At 38.5% G+C, this 19984-nt stretch overlaps 1 protein-coding gene across 1 annotated transcript in view; it reads right to left on the bottom strand.

The window, feature by feature from the left end:
- The window catches only part of LOC146628203 (alanine and arginine rich domain containing protein), a 29102-nt gene that overhangs the window by 427 nt on the left and 8691 nt on the right, over nt 1–19984 (bottom strand). Inside the window, exons 14-44 of the mRNA XM_085359414.1 lie at nt 17170–17231; nt 17002–17086; nt 16644–16748; nt 16138–16205; nt 15984–16053; nt 15852–15896; nt 14968–15234; nt 14698–14796; nt 14544–14614; nt 12516–13142; nt 11359–11534; nt 10879–11094; nt 10207–10237; nt 9973–10114; nt 9594–9807; nt 8238–8412; nt 7595–7741; nt 7012–7474; nt 6227–6732; nt 5955–6107; nt 5654–5829; nt 5372–5465; nt 5238–5264; nt 4755–4832; nt 4457–4591; nt 4253–4365; nt 3650–3791; nt 3220–3510; nt 2663–2898; nt 2288–2519; nt 1–16 (exon numbers count right to left, since the gene is read on the bottom strand). The exon at nt 1–16 is cut by the window's left edge and continues 30 nt beyond it. Of these exons, the coding sequence (XP_085215540.1) occupies nt 1–16; nt 2288–2519; nt 2663–2898; nt 3220–3510; nt 3650–3791; nt 4253–4365; nt 4457–4591; nt 4755–4832; nt 5238–5264; nt 5372–5465; nt 5654–5829; nt 5955–6107; nt 6227–6732; nt 7012–7474; nt 7595–7741; nt 8238–8412; nt 9594–9807; nt 9973–10114; nt 10207–10237; nt 10879–11094; nt 11359–11534; nt 12516–13142; nt 14544–14614; nt 14698–14796; nt 14968–15234; nt 15852–15896; nt 15984–16053; nt 16138–16205; nt 16644–16748; nt 17002–17086; nt 17170–17231 (5262 nt within the window). The remainder of the gene's footprint in view (nt 17–2287; nt 2520–2662; nt 2899–3219; nt 3511–3649; nt 3792–4252; nt 4366–4456; nt 4592–4754; nt 4833–5237; nt 5265–5371; nt 5466–5653; nt 5830–5954; nt 6108–6226; nt 6733–7011; nt 7475–7594; nt 7742–8237; nt 8413–9593; nt 9808–9972; nt 10115–10206; nt 10238–10878; nt 11095–11358; nt 11535–12515; nt 13143–14543; nt 14615–14697; nt 14797–14967; nt 15235–15851; nt 15897–15983; nt 16054–16137; nt 16206–16643; nt 16749–17001; nt 17087–17169; nt 17232–19984) is intronic.

Raw genomic sequence — 19984 nt, 5'->3', positions numbered from 1 at the left:
CCAACTCACTCTGCATCTGAAAAAAGAGAAAGCTGTAGTTAGAAAATAAATATGGTCTTAACATTAAGTATTAAGACATTTTAAGAAGCAGCAGACACATGAATAACATTTTGCACAATGATTCAATATTACAAACATTAAATAGTGGAAAAACACTGCAAGAAAGTCAGTACACGTAAATGAAACACAGCAGAACATGCCAACCATGCAAGCTGCACCTTCAGCCGCAGTCACACAGCTGATCCTCTAACACATAGGTGTCAAACTCTGGCCCGCGGGCCAAATTTGGCCCGCAGCCTAATTACATTTGGCCCGCAAAGCCATACCAAATTACTATTAGAGCTGGCCTACTGGTATTATACAGCTAATATATATATATCGTTTAGTATTAAGCTTTGCTTGTTCCATATTCAGTTTTTCAGCAAAACCTGTTTGAGTCCATAAGAAAAGATTCATTCCTATATCTAGATCTTCAATAAATATTAATGTTAGCCCACGACTTTGTTCTAGTTTTGAATTTTGGCCCACTGTGTATTTGAGTTTGACACCCCTGCTCTAACATCTCAAAGCTGTTGGAGAGCAAACATTTTCCCCATGGTGGCCACTAACTGTTGTCTGTGCCTGTGTGACTGGTGCTTTAAGTGCAGTGCTGTGTAATAATATTGATATCAATGATACAAAGAGTGAATTATAAATTTAAACAACTAATTTTTGTTAATTAAATGAAGCTTTTTGGCTACTTTTTTGTAGCCAAAAAGCCAAAAGCACATAAAACCTTTAAGGACTCGTATCCATACTTCGTATAAATTTAAAAAAAAAAAAAAAAAGACTGATGTAGCTTTTGTGACGCCAACCACTGGATTCTCAACATGATTGTTACTGTTGACATCCTTTTTGCAAAAAAAGAATGTGATGAGGAGGGAGGGAACTGAGAAACGGCACACTATCGCCATCTTGTAGCCTTTAGATAGAATTTAAGGCACTTCTTAATTGGCTTAATTTTTCTGACCCAGAAGCTACATCTTTGTTTTATACTGACCAGGGTTGGATATATGCTGGTAATATTTATGCCTGTCCTACCTCCTCAGAATGCAAATACAATTGTTAGTGTGTTGTTGTGTCAGACAACAAATTGGTACATCTTATAGTGACTGATTATTCATTTGATCATGATCTTTATGATTCTTTGTATCTTAATCGGCTGTTTCTGTCCTTTATCACATGCTTGGAATAAGGTGCTGTATGATAAATACAGATCATTTGGGTTTCAAAGCAAAATATACTCATATAATATTATACGAGTATGAAACAAAGAGCCACATTATCTCTAATCTACTAAACAAATAAAGAGCAAAGAGAAAGTCCACTGAAAGCAAAGACGTTTAAGATGTCTGCTGGCATACTGACTTACTACAGTCACAGCTCACAGGTAAAATTAAACGATTTCTATGATTTTTTTTTTTTTTGTAATTTTTTTCTTCACATTTTTGAAACCCCAACACATTTTTATATTTAAGCATTTACCCTGGTAATATTTTTTGTTTTATTATTTTAATGCTATAAAAAAATACTTACATTTGACATAACATATTTTATATTAAGGTATTTATAAATACCTTAATTTTCCTTTACCTTTCCAAATAACCCTTAACTGGGTAAGGGACAGAGACATTCATGGAGAAATCTCAGTGGATTTGATTTTTTTTTTTAATCAATTTTCCCTGTGCTGATCCCAAACATTAATGTTTGCTAGGAAAAAGAACCATAGTAATCCCATAAGCAAGATAGAGGAAAACAGTAGCCAACTGGACTGAGCTAAACACATCTACACACCTTATTATGAGTCTGGTTGAAGAGAGGAGAGGTGAGAGACAGACTTTTGAGCTAGAAGCTAAAACAGTGAGAAATAAAAGAAGATTAGATGTAAAGTACTTTAATAGTAGCTAGAGACAGAAATTGTGCAAGAGGAGGAAAAGAACAGAAAAGAGGAGAAAAGAAAAAAAATAAAATAGCTTTAGATCTATAGGAATGTTTTCTCTCAATCTAAAATACTTGAGATAAAACACCTAAACAGCCAGAGATGTTCTCTGCAGTTATGACAACATAACAACACACTAACATGGGAAAAAGCAACATTTCTGAATGCCGGTAGTTACAAAATAACACCATGGATGCCATGACTATGAAAATGAATTGGCTCAATATAGATAACTAGTCTACAGAAAAAAAACAATTCCCTGCAATCGTCATGAGTGAGTGAGCGCGCACATTAATGATTAATGCAGACCTTGGCTAAGTAGTCCTCCACCCTGCTGTTCTGTCCCTCAGCCACAGGGTTGAGGAGAGAGAATCCCAGACCAAGATTCCTGTTGAGGGGCCCAAGTGAGGCTCCATAGTTGGCTGGTGAAGCCAAAGAGCTAAAGTCAAGCGATGGCGCTCCAAGGCTGCCATTTGTGATCAGTGACCTGCTGCGCTCATTGAGCAACTTGGAATTGGCTTCTGCAAGCCGACTGTTGGCCCTGCGGATGGAAAACAACAAATTCAAACTCCCTGCATGATCACACCAGCTGACTGCATCTACTGATTTTATGACATATTCAGCTTTAGACACAAGCACTGATTTTGAAAGTATCACATGGAACATCTGGTAAGATTTTCTGACCTCTCTAATTTAGCAGCCAGAGACTTGCGTAGGTGCAGTTCTTCTGTATATAGTTGGCGGAATCTCTCAAGCTCTGTGCGTGTGGACTCGCGTTGGTTAACGCTCTCCTGCTGGGAAGTGCGGGCCCGGCCCAATTCCCCCTCCAGCTCCCGGATTCGCTGCTCCAGCTGAGAGCGCAGGCTAGCTTCATTGGCAGCTTTAATCTGGTCGAGAGCTTCCTGTGATGCAGCCTGGGACTGGAACAAAAACATAAACAAATATTATAAATCAGATCTCTAGGCCATGTATTTTTACTTTTTTAAATTAAATATTGGATTAAATAATATATATTAAATAATAACTATATCATTCTTTATTTGCATAGAGTTTCACTTTTTATGGAAACTGGATACAATGGACAGGCATATAGTAATCACAGAAACCATGTACATATGTCATTCACACACCAGCTACATTATCATTATCACTCATTCCAATTGTATTATGCTCATTTTTAAAATGTATTTATTTTAAGTTTTTGTATTTGTGTTCCCGTTGTGCATGCTGTAGCTTGGTACCTGGAGGAACAGGTTAACCTGCTCCAGCTTCTGTTGTACTTCTTGCCGAGCCCTTTCCTCTGCATCGCGCCGGTACTGCTCCACGTGGCTCTGCTCAACCTGAGCAGTCTCCATTCGGCGTCTTAGGTCCAGTACCTCTTCCTCCAACTGCCTCTTACTCCTCTCAAGCAAATCATTACTGTGGCTCATGCTCTTCAAGGAAGACACCTGATCCTTGAGCTCCTCGTTCACCTTCTCTAGCTGTCTGCGAAGAGATGCTTCCTTCTCCAACTGCACCTGCAAATCGTCCACCTGAGGATAAAGGAGGCCAATGTTTGACAGCTGATGTATAAAGCTACATGTAGGAGACTGACACTAGAGCCATAGCATGTTCTGTAAGATATTGGGTAATACTGGAAAGGTTTAAATCTGCTGTGTCAGATGGACAAACCCTGTCTTTCATTCGCCCCAAGTGCCCCTCAGTGTGTCTGCCCAGATCCATCCGCATGCTGCTCATAGGAGAGCCAAACTCAGCACCACCAGCGTCTTGATCGCGCACTCTCTTTTTTGCAGTCTTCAATAAGGTTCGCAGCCTTAAATCCATAAACACAAAGTCAATTTCACATAGAGAAATAAAGACAAAGCATTTATCAAAACCAATCCAATGATCTGACCTAAAACTGAAAATGACTGCAAACATCAATTAAAGCATAAACTTCATTAGTAAGTCATTTAAGTTGTGATTTTCTTTTTTAAAATCAGGCCAGTTATCATACAACAAAGTTAAGGTAACTGTATCCCACAAAAAACAGATGTTTAATACAAACTCAAATACAAATCATAAATCATCAGTTAAAGAGAAAGTCTTGTTATAAACATACATTTTGTCTGGGAATTTAAAAAAAGCACATCCTTACTCCGAATACAGACACTGGTGCACCACAGTCACAAAAGCAAGGAAAGGCTGCAATCTACTGGATCCTAGGTGTACCTAAACAGCACAATAAGGCACTGCCAAAGGTAAGGAGGGCACGAGGAGAAAGTTAGGGGTCACCTGTACATTTCTTTTTGAAGCTCCGTGTTTCTTTTTATCTCCTGATCCAGACGAGTATCAACAGCTTTCTTCTGCTCTGCTATTTTCTTGGCTTTCTTCTTTTCGATCTCCATCTGCAACACAAACAACAGCCAGATAACTCACGAGTCCTAGATCTCAGTTTTCATAACATTAGGCTGTGTACAGAGGTGTAAGCTTGCTGGCCTGGCTGTTCAGTTCTCCTTTTTCCTTTTCAAGTTCTGCCAATCGAACTCCCAACTTAGAGCGGCCCTTTAGCTCCTCCTCCCACAAGGCCCGAGAGTCCTGGGCTGTGTGAGAGAGCAAGCTCTGCTTCTGGACCTGAAAAAATAAAAAAGACAAAAAAATATATATCTATTAAACAGGAAATCTGTAGATGGGAGCTCCTGTACGTACGTACGTATATAAAGATTTTAAAAGAGGACTAGAGTAAGAAATTGAAAACAACTGTTTTAATAGTGAGGAAACAGAATATGCCACCAACCTCTCTATTCAGTTGGTCTTCCAAGGTCATCTTACTGCTTTGGAGGTTCGTAACCATGTCCTCCAAGTGACTTCGAACCTACAGAAATGAAAAAAAAGCTTCTTAAATGGACACTAATGATGGATTTTGGTTTTCTGGTGACACTGTTACACTTTTCTTCATCATTTTGGAAAGGAGAAAACTAAAGGAAATAACATGCACCATGCAACCCAAGAATACACAGAGTGGAAAACCCCACACACCGAGTAAAGTGAGAACATTTTGCATTAGCATTTGTTTTTCAGACAACAAGAAAAACTCAACAAAACCAAATATATTTCTTCTCTATTTGCTTATTTTTGGATTCCTGGTGTAGCAGGAATCCTCATTAAGCACCAAAAAACTTCATCCAAATACAATCTGATTTCATTACTTATATTATTTTGGAAAGTATAAAATGTGATCCCACACAAGAAAAGCTAAGTCTACATCCACAATACCAACCCCTCCTCCAGGTGAGCAGCCAGATAGCTGGAAAAAGATTGCAAACCTTAAAATACAATAATGATCCACTGCAAAAACTAGTAGATATGGCAAATTATGAACACCCTGTGTGTGTCAGGACTTTGACTACTCACCGCGGCAGCTTCCTGAGCTCCTTTCTGCAGTGCATCAATTTTGTTGGACTGTTGCTTCGCAGCAGCTTCTAGTCTGGCATTCTCAATCTCCAGCCTGACATGACATAAAAGATATGGCTGAAGATGCTTCTATCAGACAGAATTAAATTATAATATATATTTATTTATGTGTGATAAGGTTGGCTTGTTCTATAATACCAACTATGTTATATTTAATGTTTGCATGTGTGATATCTACTGAAAACTCAAATGTATATCTGGATAAGATGTGTTGGTAAGTACCTCTGCACAGCATCCTCCAGCTGTTTGATCGTGGTGTCAGAAGCAGCTGAGGTAGACAGCGCCTCCTGGAGTTTCTGAGCAGCAGTTGAGAGTTCCTTTTCCCTTTCTTCCAAACTGCTCTTCAGGCTGTTAATACGTCTCTCTGCCTGTACATACTCATCCTCACTTTCCTCCAGCTGCATGACAGAAACCGCATCCACATCATCAGCATCACCACACCATTGCCCTATACCCTAAAAATATAGATAATAAACCATCTAATTTAAGTCAAAGTTGAGTTGGCCTCATTTCCCACTAATACCTTTCCTTTGAGTCTGTCCAGGTCTTTGAGCAGCCGAGTCTTCTCTTCCTCCAGGTCATTGCGATAGCGCGTGTTGACCTCCAGAGAGGCTTCGCTCATTGACAACTTTTTGAGTGAGTCGGCGAGTTCCTGCTGCAGCTGCCTCAGACTAGTCTGTGCACGCAGAATTCAGAGAAAGGGAGGTTTTGAAGAGATGCTTTAATTGATATGTGGAAGAAAGGCTAAAAGTGGTTCTGGAGAAGGAGTAAGGTCTTTCTTATTCTCAATCTTACCTCTCTTTCATTCTTGTCTTCCTCCAACTTGTAGACCTGATCGTGGAGATCCACCGCCTTACTGGCGAGCTCCTTATTTCTGTCCTCCAGTAACTGTACCCTCTCTTCACAGTCAGAGCGCAGCTTGGACAAAATGTCACTGAAGCGCTCTTGGGCATCTGTCACAGCACGCTCCTTTGCAGCACCTTTGTTTTGGGCCTCTTCTAGCTGTTGTCTTAGTAACATGGCTTCGCTCTGCGTTTGAACTAGCCGCTCTTGTGTAGCCTCTTGACGTGCTTTGTTACAGCTGACCTCCTCCCTGTGAGTCTGCAGAGCCTTTTCTAGCTCCTTGACACGAGTGACTGCCTGGTCCTTTTCCCGCTGTAGCACTTCCAGCAGTACGCCCTTCTCCGTCAGCTGCATGGTGGTACGATGAACTTCATTTTCCATGCTGTTTGATTGGGACTCTGCCTTGGCCAACTTCTGGGACAGGCTACTGACTTCCTCACGCTGACTGGCTGATTCACCTTTAGGAATAAATGCAAGAGACAAATTCAAAATACCATGTGAGTGAATCCTCTTACTGGTGTAGATTAATTGAAACAGCTGTCTCTAAATAAAACCTGACATATTCATATTCTGCTATTGCAAATGGGTGTGCCATAAGAGTGGTTCACATGGTTCTAGGAACAGAATGAGTCTGACAGAAAGCATAAAATACTTGCCTAGTTGACTAAATGTGTGTTTTTAAAAAAAATCTAATTTATAAAATTCTGTTGCTTGGTGATATTGATGGTCTAACTAACCAGTGAATCTGTCTTTGAGACGCTGAAGTTCCTCTTTCTCCCGGAGCAGAGCCTTCTCAGTTTCTGACTTAGATGCGAGACAAAGCTCGGCATCCTTTACAGCTGCAGCCAGACGAGCACGACTCAATTCAACCTCCTCCTCCAGTTTTTCGCGAATCTGACGTTCGTTTTCCAGACGGGACGTTGTTATTGCCAGTTCAGATTTAAGGGTTGTAACCTGGTTTTTGCAGTTGAACACAACTTGGGCCATGGTTTCATTGTTAAGCTGGGATTCCCGTCGTACCTCTTCAAGCTCTTCTTTCAGTATCTCCCTCGCCTCTATAAGATGGCTCTCGTTCAGACTGCTTTGAGTCTGCAAACGCTCAAAGTCTGTCCTCAGGAGGGTGAGCTGCTCCTGTAAGGAAGCGGTCTGCTGCAGTAACTCTCGCTCCCTGTCACTGGCTTCAGTGAGCTGAGATAAGACCTGTGGACGTCAGGATTTCCAAATGTATTAAACATTGAAATTTTTTTAAATCCTTAAGACATTTAAACTAAATTTTCAAAACCTAAAGGCAACAAAAAAAGGTTCTAAAATGATGATTACTTCACTGCTTTTGATCATGTTTCTTTTGTTTTCCTCCTCTATCTCTTGGTTCTTCCTCAGATGGCTGCTCAGAAGATTCTCCTGAAGGGTGCGTGCACTGCGCTCCTGAGCCAGCAGTCTCTGCGTTTCATTGTGGGCCTGTTCAAGCTAGACAGGTGACGTGTCAGACAATAAATAAATACACCAATAATGTAAAATACGGAAAGTCATTATTACATCAACATTAATTTAAAAAAAAAAATGTTATTAATTAGTATTAAAAATAATACCATGCCAATTACATAATCATTTGAAAATAAAAGTAGATCTGAAACAAAACTAAAACAAAAGAAATACTAAGAACTACCGCTCACAATTTACCGCCTAAATAAATAATAATATGGTGCAATATGTCATGTTTTGTTTTTTAATTAGATATTTAATACTAATTTTAAAACCTTGTAAGGACAAATTCATGTTTGCTATATCCTGATATGTCAAACCTGAAACAGTGTACTTTTTTTTTCACATGATTGAATTATGGCTTAAACAGTTAATACAATGACAACGGTAGTAAATACAATACAATAATTATAATGAGATAAAAAACACATTTTCACAGTTTTACTTTCACAAAAAAAAAAAAGGAATTTAAGAAATGTACCTGTTTCATGTTGTTAACGAGTCTTTTAATCTCTAGCTCGAGGTTCATGTGCACCTTCTGCATTTCCTGAATTTCTTTCTGATGTTCCTCATCCATCCTCCTCATCTTATCGGCAGCAGTACTGTACTTCATGGTGGTGTGGCGGTGATTCTCCTGTTCTTGTTTCAGCTGAAATCTGCACAATGTGTCAGTCATAAAGTTCAAGTCAGCATTATCAAAATAAACAGTAAGAACATTAAAAAGATCGACAAAGCTGTTCATGTTGTTCTATGGTCAAGACTACCTGCTGAAGTTCACCCTTAGCATGTAGTATACAATCTGATCCTGACTTTGAACCCCGCCTGCCTTGTGTGCCTTATACAATTCAATTGTGGTACAATATTGCCTCAACACCAGTTTTTGTTTTGTTTTTGTTTTGTTATTGTGCTTGTTTGTTTTTTTTACTTTACATTGGACGTTTATGAAAGTTTATTAAAATGCTTCTTTACATGCCAATGAAGGTGATTTATATTTTTCTGTAGGTGATTATCTGGATGGAAAAAGGTGTGTATGTGGGGGGGTTTGTTTCCCTGTCAGCAACCCCATGAGCTGAGATGGCACTGACTAGGACTGGGTATCCTTACTGATTTCTAGAATCGATTCGATTCTGATTCACAAGGTCCCGATTCAGTCCACGATTCGATTCAACTTTGCCTCAGACAGTCTTATCAGAAGTGATTTAAATAAATAAATTAATTAAAAAAAACAACTGCGGCTGACAGCGCTGTAAACAACAGTAGACTGGTGGGTAAAAAGCAAGCGAATAATGCAGAAAACAAAAATTTGAGATGGTAAACTGTTCTTAAATTACACAGAGAGAGAAAGAGCTGTGCCAAAACAGCAAAAGTAAGAGGGAACTGATGACGATGTTTACGTGAAGCGAAATGTGAAGCGTAGTTTTGCTTCTTTTGCTGCTGGTTCAGTGAATTTTAGTTGGAGAGCGACAAAACCTGTATCTTTTTGCAGATTCTGTTTTCCCGCTCTCATTTACTGTTTCAGCAGTTTGGTGGTTGTTGACATAGTTTTGTGAGGTTTAACCTGAGAGTCTGAGTGTCGGGGAAAATACATTTATATTTAAAAAAAGATTCAGATTTAATGAATTGATATCGCATTATTTAAGCTAAAATCGATTTTAAATCAGAAAATCGATTATCAAAACCCACCCCTAGCACTGACCAATTAATTGAGTCTAAATTTATTCTGAAAAGCTAAAAGGGGCAAAACAGTAGATAGGAAGCTGTAAAGCAATGGCTACAGAGTGCTCCAGTTTTTTGAAAATAAATAAAATAAAATAAAATAAATGGACTTATTTATTACTTGAGATTTGTAACTTCAGTCTGTAATTCCAACTGCACCCGCTCCATGGCAGACTTGGCATCTTTAATGCCCTCCAAAGAGCTCTTCAAGTCTCGTCTCTCAGTTTCCAGCAGGACCACTTTATCAGTCAAGTACTTATGCCGATCCTTTCCCTTCTTGATGGAGCGCTCATATTCATGGAAAATGTTCTGCAGCTTCACTACACATGTTGAGTCTGTGACACACAGCAGATGGAGGCTGGATGGGAGTTTCATTATGTTCACGGCACACAGAAGGTCTTGCTTTCAAAGGTAGGTTACATATAAACAACTTGTGTCACAAACTCCTAAAAAGCAAGACTTATTAGTTAACTTATGTGTGGAAAAAGGTGAATCGGTACCCAAAGTTGCTGAGTCCAGTTTCTTAATGAGGAGGGAGGCGTGACTGTAGCCTGTAGCGGGTGAATCAGCATCATCTGTGGCTGTGTCTGAGGACTGAGTGAGTTCATCAAAATCTTCTGCCATTCCCAACTCTTCACGGTCCTGAATATCAAAACAATAAGTAACATTAACATTACTCATTTTCTGTTCACTGTGTTCAAACTTTCATTTCAAGGTATGAACTGGTGTCTTACCTTATCGTTCTTTGGTCCACTGGCTGCCAAACTGAGCGAAGCAACGCAAAGAAGAAGAAAATCATGTCATTCAGAAAAATAATGTGGATGTTCCTTAATTCTGAGACAAGTTATTGGAAGTGTATTTGGTATAATGCAGTATACGATCCAGTAATAGGAAGGTAGCAGTTAGTTTAAAGAGTGAAAAGAATAAAGAACAAATGCATGCTAATCATCAGCAAGATCCAACATTGTAAAGCTTTGCTCAGACTTAAGGCAAAATGTTTGTCTCCTGGGTTTTTTTTTTATTCAAGCAAATTTTACCACTTCAGTGATACAAAATTATCTGGGTTTATTTCTAACAAATCATTAATGCTCAAACATGATCTTATAGCGTGCCTAAAAAAATAACGTGCCTCTCCTTTTTATTTTTAGGTTTCTTGTATAAAATGTACAAATATACAAGGTTTATTATATTAAGTAGTGCAAGTTTTACAAAAACTATCCAAAGAATCTTCAGTTTCTGCACCTAGACTGAATATTTGACATATCACACCTATTCAATACTTTCCTCTGGCTATATACAGATTTGTGCTCCGTGTATAATTTATTTTGCGTTCAGTCTGAACATACCTTACGGGTTAGTGACAGAGAGGTAGAACTGATACATATGAGGGCATACTGTATATATACCTTCCTTCATCATCCGACACTTCACTTAAAGTGCCATCGTCAAACACACAGAGAGGATCTCCATTAATATGTGTGTTGGTCTGAGGGGCTCTGCTGCCCCGGGCCCCTCGGACCAACTCTGACTGTAAAGTCTCCACTACAGCTTGCTTCTCTTGTTTGTTGCTAATGCAGGTTAGCTGGACTGGGAGATGCAATTGCACTGGAGCCCTGTTGGTGCTACAGAGAGCAATAAATCTGATAATCAGCGACATGTGGCTTTTTAAATGCAACAATGTATCAATTTTTAATGGAAAAGAAAAAAACCTTTGAGACATCACAAAACAAAAACAACTTAAAACTGGACTCTCTCTGCTAAAAGAAAAAAAAAAAAAATCAAAAGCCTGATTAGAGGATTGTGCACGTATTGCTTTGAAATAAAGGGAGCAATCGTTAACATCTACTGACGATAACTGTGAATCTACAAAGCAAAACTGCACATACCTCATGGCGGCCTCGGGCTGCTGCTCCTGGTCAAGTGCTTCAGCTTGATTTGACATGCATCCTAAGCTGGTCTCAGGTTTCCCCATACCAGTTTCCTCCAATGCTATTCCACTAGTAACCTGGGAAGTACTTGATTTTTGTACCTCAACCTCGATTTCTGTTCTCCCTTCTCCAATCTGAGGGAAAAAGAAAATATTTGATAGCTGGCCTTTAGACATTTACTCTAACTGTAACAGGTTTGGTCCAGCCTTTTAAGATGCATTTTGGAGTTGGTACTTGTTCACTTTGTCATACATAATTTAGTGCCACCCTTCCCTTTGGAGACCTAACACCTTTAATGTAATTATAAGGACATATTTTCCATGCACTGCAATGCTTGGAAACTAAAATGAGAAAATGTCATCAACTTTAAATAAAGAGTTAAAGTTCGTATCAGTTTCCACAGAAAAACAGCAAATAACTCAAAAGGCTGACCAAAATACAATCCTCATACCTCTTAATAAAGACAAGCACAAAGAAAAACTGAAGCATTGCATGCATAAAAAGACAATAAACAACAACACATTTATATCATCACTATGGTGATTCTTTTTAGAGCCAAGAAGGCCTCTATTTATTCAAACCTCATACAAAACCTAAAAACAGAGAATTCATACAACACCGATGTAACAATACATGCAAAACTCATGCAAAGCAGAAAGCTAGACATGACAAAAGAAAACACAAGACTGCCCTTTGTGTAATGTCAAAGTGCAATCAAGAAGGACAATCGACAAAATGGTACCAGATGGGTGGGTGTACTGAAAATGAATTTCTTCAATTCTACCTTTTTTAAGGTGTGTTAAAGACACAAATATTCATTGAGAAACATGCAACCTCACTTCTACTTGAAATGAGATCTACAGACAACATATATGACATGGAAAATCTTACAGCCCCCCCAAACACATACGCACACACACCTACGATGAACGGCCACTTTGAGCCCTTGGAAACAGGTGAGTAAAAGAAGGAAATGAAGTATATGAATGACATGAGAAAAAGAGAAAGCGAGGCAGACAAAAGGAACTACGGATGGAGCGGCCATCCTCTACCTCTTTCTGAAGTTGGGCTTTTTCTTTCTCCATATCGAGGAAGACAACCTTCAGCATCCCTACCTCAAGTTTAAACTTTTCCACGTCCTCTTCCAACTCTTCACCAGAAACACCGGGAACAGGTGCTGAACGTCTGAAGGGAGGCTGACTTATACCAAATTCGTTGAGATCGTCTTCTGAACTTGCAGTATTCTCCTCAGTTTGACGTAAATCAGCACGGCTTGTGACGGTGCCATCACAAGCTGGTTGCTCCTTCATCCTGTCCTCGCATAAGGAGTTTACATTCGATTCAGCTGCAGAGTCCTCTGGTCCAGACTCTCTCTGCTCAGCTATGGTGATAAGGGGAGTGCTTCTTGCTCTCGCAGTAGGACGCTCAATGACTTCCCCATCTTCTTCATCACTTGAATCTTCTTCTGCAGAGGTGGAGCCAGCTGTGGCCTGTTCTTCTCTGATGTCATGTCTTGATTTAAACAGTTCTCCAAACTTTTCTTTTAATTCACCAGCGACACTCTTGAAGGTGGACTTTACCTCTCTTTTCTCCACCTCTACCCAGAGCTTCTCATAACGTTTTTCCCATGGCACGCCACCGCTTTCTCCAGCACTGCACTGATCTCTAAACTCGTTATCCTTTTTTCTATTGTCAGATTTATTTAGATCTAACTCACTTCTATCTACTGCATCATCTTTCTCCTTTGATGGCATGAGTGGACATAAAACAAAGAACAGACAAGACAAAAATGCAAAAACCGAGACTTGATAAAATATTCGAGAAAATATTCAGGCAACAGTGCATTCTCATTCTTCTTCCTATATTTTCATCATAGAAAATACTCATGTTTACAGGATTATTAAATAACATACTTGATATCTTGACTGACCCTTTTCTTTTTAGACTCTAAAACTGAAATAAGTGATTTCTGGCATGGTAAACATGCCAGTAGTAAACACAGTAAAGCTGTCAGGAAACCATATGCAGTCAAATAGAATCAGCAGCTCAAATCAGGATGTCAGACATAATAATGTGTGTGCCACCTGCAAGCTTGAAAGAGGCAGTGGTCTTTCTTTAGAGTATAGGATAAATTCCATTTTTGGGGTTGTGTCATTTTATTTGTCCATGATAATTCCAGTATGTTTTTATGTGATATAAAAATGTCATTTTGCATATCATTGCAATAGCATCATACATTTATGTTCCCTAGTGTAGCTATAGAGAAACAGCTGCATGTGGGAGACACTTCAACAACCTCTGAAAAAACATAGCACTTATACTTTTTTAAACTGCTGCTGCTAAATGTAGAAACAACTTGTTTTTCAACATGAGGCAAAAACGCACCACAGATACCAGCAGCTGATGGAGTGTAAACAAAGACTCCAGCAAGTACTGATGGAGAACTCAGTAGATACACTCCATGTGGCAAGAGGCAAATTGATTGAAATGCCAGATGTGGTTACATGGAGGAAATTGAGGGCTTTAAGCAGCTGCTTAAAAAATTTGACCCAAAATGTGACAATACTGAGCAGCTCCTGATGAGGTACAAGGTAATACAAGTTTTTTTGTACTTTTACCCAACATGTCCAGGGAAAACACTACCTAGACTACTTTTGTACATTACATTTATGCTGTGTCACTGGATATGATACTGTGTCACTATAACGCTGTTGCGGCTGGCAACTTCATTCAACAGATCCACAGTGTTATCCACAGTTAAAAAATAAATAAAAAATAAAATAAAATAAAAAGAATGGAAAATGCTCTTTATTGACTTACACTTATAAATGCTGCAAACATCAATAAAACATTAATTTTGGTTTAAAAAATATTTAGATTTTTCTTGAAATATCATGATGTAATTTTGAGGTTAATTTGAGGCCAGCCCAATGGTGTTAACATATTTATTTTGTCTACCAGAATTACAAATGATCTAATGATGAAGCAATGTCATAAATATGTGTGAACAAATTTACCAGAACATATCATTTTGCGCCGTTTATTCCTTTGATTAGGAATGCCTTGGTACGTTTTATTTTCCATGTCTGAAACAAAAATAATCAATCATTAGTAGGGTTGGCCATTTTACCACTATTTCTCACCTTTTGTTGCTGCTCTTCAAATTCTGTGATGATTTCACTGTCTTTCTCCATCAGTGAGGGGTCAGCAGACCCTAATAAAGAAACAGAGACATCAGACAAAGCAAAGGCCACAAGTTCATAAAAAGGTAACGCTAAAAAGACCAAAGAACCTTACTTGGTTTAACCGTTGTTTGAGGCTCAGCCATATTTTGTAGTGGATTGTCATTTTCAGCTGTTTCGCGAGATGTTATGTTTTCGGTTTCCCAATCAGATTCTGAATTAGAACGAATAAAAGAGGAAAACCGCAAAGAATAGGTTAGGAATATATCTTTTTTAATCATTATTATTCATGTGAATAATAAAGATGACAATAATAATCATCATAATAATAACAACAACAAGTCAATGTTTAAGAAAGAACATCAAAGTTCTTGCTATGCGTTACCTTCTTCACTCTCTAGTTTCTGAGGGACCGTCTTCCGCGTACGAGGTTGGGGCTTAGGAACAGCTTGAGAGGGTGTTCTGGGCAGTCTCTCGTCTGGGCTGATGCCCTTCTGATGCGTCAGTGCTGCTGTGGCAACATCATCTTTGTCCTGGTCCTTATCAGATGAACTGGAGCACTCTGGAATTTTCTCAACTACAGGGGACGCAACCCCGTGACCACACTGGGCTCCCATACTGGCAGTACTGGCTGAATCCCAGTCCGATGCATCTGTCAAATTAATGCAGGAAGCTTTATATCAGTTCAACCAAATGAGCCTAATCTGTTGCTGAAGACTAGAGTTTACAGTGGGAGAACACTGATGCACAACAATGGAAAAGATCAGAGGTGGGCTGTTACACTACCAAACTACTACTGGGGTCTCAGGGAAGAAATCACAGCTACAAAACTGTTAGTTTCTTAATTTATCTTTACTGACCTGCTTTTTGAGCTTAAAAAGGTTTAATGAGAAAAATAAAAGATAGAAAACTCAGTATTAAACACAAGCCTAAAAAAAAAAAAGTTTCTGATGGTGTGCAGCACAACTGCAGGCAGCATATATGTAATGATGCAAATGGTTACAGATTTGGTGGGACAAGGTTTTTTGATGCTATGCTTGAGTTATATGGTTCTCTCAGATAGAGATGGGAGAAAAAGGAGAGAGCCTGGAGTGAGAAAAGGGAGCAAAATCTTAGGAATTGATGCAAGAATGTTCTAAAAATGTGTTACTGTAACTTGAGTCCAGTTATTGCTTTTATGATCCATGGAACCTTTGCTTTCCATATTACACTATTTCGTTTTCAGCAAACTCTACAATGTATAATCTAAAAATCCTTGTTACAGCTTACCTTCCAGATCATCAACATCACCCAGATCAAGCTCTTCCATTAAATCTAGAAAAGCGGAGCAAAGCATGGTGTTAAAAATCAAAAAGGTTTTCACAGTAACAAATTATTTCATTTGATTTTGAATAAATTCACCTGTCTTTCGGCTGACATCGCCTTCAGGCTTCCTCAAAACATTAGGTGGTACCCACTTTGCCCTCTCGGTCTAGTACAAAGGGAAAATATTATTATTTTACTTAACTGAATTACAGATAATATTATTTTTTATAAAATAAAATGCTTAACCTACCTCTTTCTGTACTTTATTGTACTGATCGGCAGGTTCACCTTCAAGATTGTCATTACTGCTGCTGGCAACTGTAAGAGGCAAGATGACTTACTTACATTTGCCAAAACACAACGTCTATGAAAAATCAAACAACATTGATGAAGCTGGATGAGTTTTCCAGAACTCTGTAAAAAGCATTCCCATGCAAATGAGCTCATTGTTAATTAGTATGAACACACATGCTTAGCCTTTAGAAAAGCATTTCAACTCCCAGCAGTGTTTCATTGGGTAACAAGTTCAGCATCAGCCAATATGAATAACATTTAAGCCAAAATCTTGTGGAAAACAAGCAAGCTTAGTGCAACCCTGGGGGCCACTTAATCTGGCAAAATAAGGTTTATGGACAGCAGGCAGGATGAAGTACAGTATACTGCATGCATTCTATTATTGTGATCATGAGGTGAAGTTCAGGCCTCTGGTATGGTTTGCATGCTGATCCTCTGACCTATAAATCAAGATATTCATACCCCCTCCCTGGCTGACTCTTGGCCTGCCTACACTCCTCCGAGGCTCTAGCACTGCCATCTTATTGCCTCTATCCCCTCTTACAAATGAGGGAACATATAACAAGTCTACAAAAGAAACGTAAAAAAAAAAAAAATGTTGGAGGCTTTTTGATTGACACAAGTTATATTGCACTGCACATTCCACATCATGTTAAAGCTTGAACCAGAACTGACAGAGAAAATGTACAAAGTAAAGAACACTTTTCTATACTTACGATCAAATAAAGTCTCACTGTTTCTGCAGCATGAAATGGTGCTTGGAATGATATGAAAAAAAAAAAATCCAAAACAAATAAAGGAATTTACAAAGTAGACTTACTCATTTTAATCTCTTCTTTCTCTCCTTCATTCTGACTATTTAATCCTCGTTTCTGCTCGTCAACATTCAGGTTTTCTGAGTGGGACTGAAAATTGCGGCTGGTCTGTGAGAATCAGGTTGGCAAACATTGGATCCTGCATGTCATTTAAAACTTTATCTTTACTGTACCTCAGAGCTCCATGAACTCTGGTCATCCTCACCCCCCTCTAGACCCAGCTCAGACAGGAAATCTGTTTAAAACATTAAGAGTGATGGTTAGCAACAGGACGAAAAAAGTCTTTTAAGTGCAGCTTATTTCATTTCCTAGGTCTAGTAATTACAGCTATAGTTTAAGTGTTGTTTTGTTTGTCCACAAAATTATACAAAACAAATTTACTAGGCTGATTATTTAAGGTAAGCTTTGTGAAGAAGTGGAGCATTGCTAAACAAATAACTCACTAAATGATGGCAAAAATGTTCTTTAAAACTGCAATGTGGAAGGGTTTTTGTTTTTCCATGCATCCTTTATTCAGCCAGGAATGAGATACAAGATTTTTAGCCTCTCATAATAACATGAATCTCATCAGACAATACTGGAAATGCGTGCTGTACCAAAGTAAAGCAAATCAAGTACACCTTAAATTAGCACCTGACCATTTGTCAATTACAGCTTTTTGCTGCACCGCACAGCATAAAGTTTCTTCAACAAGGAACAGTATGTTAAAACACTGCAAATTTCTCATGTCTGACACAGTAGAAGCTGAAGATCATCATCTGTTGTTTAGAAACACATTGAATTTAGCACAACATTATAACCAAGATGAAATCATACGCAAAGAGTGCTCACTTGTGTCTGTGCTGCAAAGCAACAGAAGTAACTCATTCAGCCACCTGAACACGCACCACTAACTCTAGCATGACTAATACATGAAGGCCAAGGAAAAGAATGCAATGGCTGCTGACGTGAATCTCCCAACACCAACTCAGAGGTCGTCAACAAAGTGAGCCTGTGCAACACGTCCGCATATTCGTCCAGATCACAAAGGCGCACCAAAATCACCAACGCAAACACCAAACATTTGTCCAGTACAGACAGTGAGTAATGAAAAAGATGATGTCCCTACACAGGGTTATTTTTTCAAATTGAAAATACCTGTATTGTATGAATCTCACACCTGTCATGTACTTTGTAACAAGTTTCATTCACATCTGTCATGCAGGTACAGTGACTAGAGAAAAAGTCTGTATTGGCTTCTAAGTGATGGTATTTAGGACACCCTATTTCAACACCTTCATTTCATTAAGTTGTAACTAAAAGGAATGTAGCATAATGTAAAAGTAAAACCCTGTTGATTTAACTGTTTTAAGTTTTTTTTTTTAAATTGTGATTTTCTTCTAAGACAAACAGTGAATTTTGATGCAAAGATTTGTACATTAGCAGGAAATTAGCACAAGGATGTGAAAGCAGAGTTACATTTACATGAAAGTGCAATAAAAAGTGTTTCTGTTAATAAAATCAATTAATAATCGTGACAAATTACTGACAAGTTAGCTACTTCATCTACTGAATCCTACTAATCCTATTACATTTCCCATTAACCATACATACTTTAGACTGAAAAAGATGCCAAAATAGTGTCTAAAAAAGAAACAAAGAATTAAGTAAAGGTCATGACTTAAAACTCTTTTACGTGTTTAGCTTACATCCGTTTAATAATGTCCAGTAATTATAGAAGGCCTGCTTGTGACCTAGGCTAACAGTGATTAGTGCTCACCTGCTGGCCTATGTTACATCCTCTTTGTGCTCAAAGTGGCAAACCCCCTGGGGTGCCTGTCTCTTACACACCATGTCTGGCAAGAGTGACAGCTTTGCAGCTCTGCATCTCACTTTTGAGTTATAGCTGGTGGACAGTGCTACATTACTGGACATCAACATTCAATTGTACGGCACTACAGCTAAAATGCAAAGCATTTTTAAATAAATGACTTTTTTTTTTTTAATTGAAGCCTTTAAAATAGGTTGCCAGTATAAACACTGTCTATTTTTTTCTATTCATTAGGTATTTTGTGAGAGCAGACATTTTCATTCAGAAAACTTTGTAATGTCCAGATAGTTGTTAATAAGGTGCTTTAAAGCAAAGGCATGTGGAGGTCATGGATTAAGTCTCTCATTTTTATTTTGTACGGGATTTTACAGTGAAAACTTCAAGGATTTTTATTGCTTGGTACAAAGCATCATTGGGTTAACAGGTGGATCATCCAGTTTCAATGCAGCTAGCCAAGCAACAAGGAACCACCTCCTGCTTAAAAAGGCAGACAGTGAAAGTGAACAGTATCCTTGATTTTAACATAAAACTCTTTGTTGGAGCCAGGGGCAGCACAAAGGTGATCCCCTTAAACCGATTTTTAGTTTTAGTCTCCTTATACTCCCCTGGGTTACTGGTTCTGTTACTAGTTAGCTAACACAAACTAATATGTCTATTGACCACAACCAACCAAACAACAGTGATGTAACACTGTACTGATACAATATGGCGCTAAACATGTTTTAAAAACCTTAATTTTAAGCACTTATTTCATAAATTCAGCTTCACAGGCTCTTGTTACACCTCTGTCAGTTTTTAAGAGCAGGGCTCTATAGCGTAAATTAGCCTTTATATATTTAGTGAGGAGATATGGTAGAACCGTTACGTCGTGGGGTCCCTCTATATCTATGGGTCACTAGAAAATGATGCTTTGAAAAGCTTTTAAAAAAGAGAGAGCGAAGTTTATAAATGATGGCCTCCAACCTATGATGAAGCATTTATAAATTGTCCCCTCACATGGGGTCAGTAATAAGTATGAAAATTTTGTGAGTCATATGCTATGGCCTTTGACGTCACTAATAGTTTCAAAGGCATGAGAGAGACTGGCACTAAAAGAATCCTGAATTGAAATCTATCGGAGAATCCTGCAACAATAAAGATTGTGTCAGTTTTGAGGAGTTTCATCAGATCTGACTGAT

The sequence above is a fragment of the Diplotaxodon limnothrissa genome, linkage group LG7 (assembly GCF_057381915.1).
Source record: "Diplotaxodon limnothrissa isolate DT_005_m linkage group LG7, D_limnothrissa_male_GT1.1, whole genome shotgun sequence".
Taxonomy (NCBI): domain Eukaryota; kingdom Metazoa; phylum Chordata; class Actinopteri; order Cichliformes; family Cichlidae; genus Diplotaxodon; species Diplotaxodon limnothrissa.
This window is presented reverse-complemented; position numbering and strand designations above follow the sequence as displayed.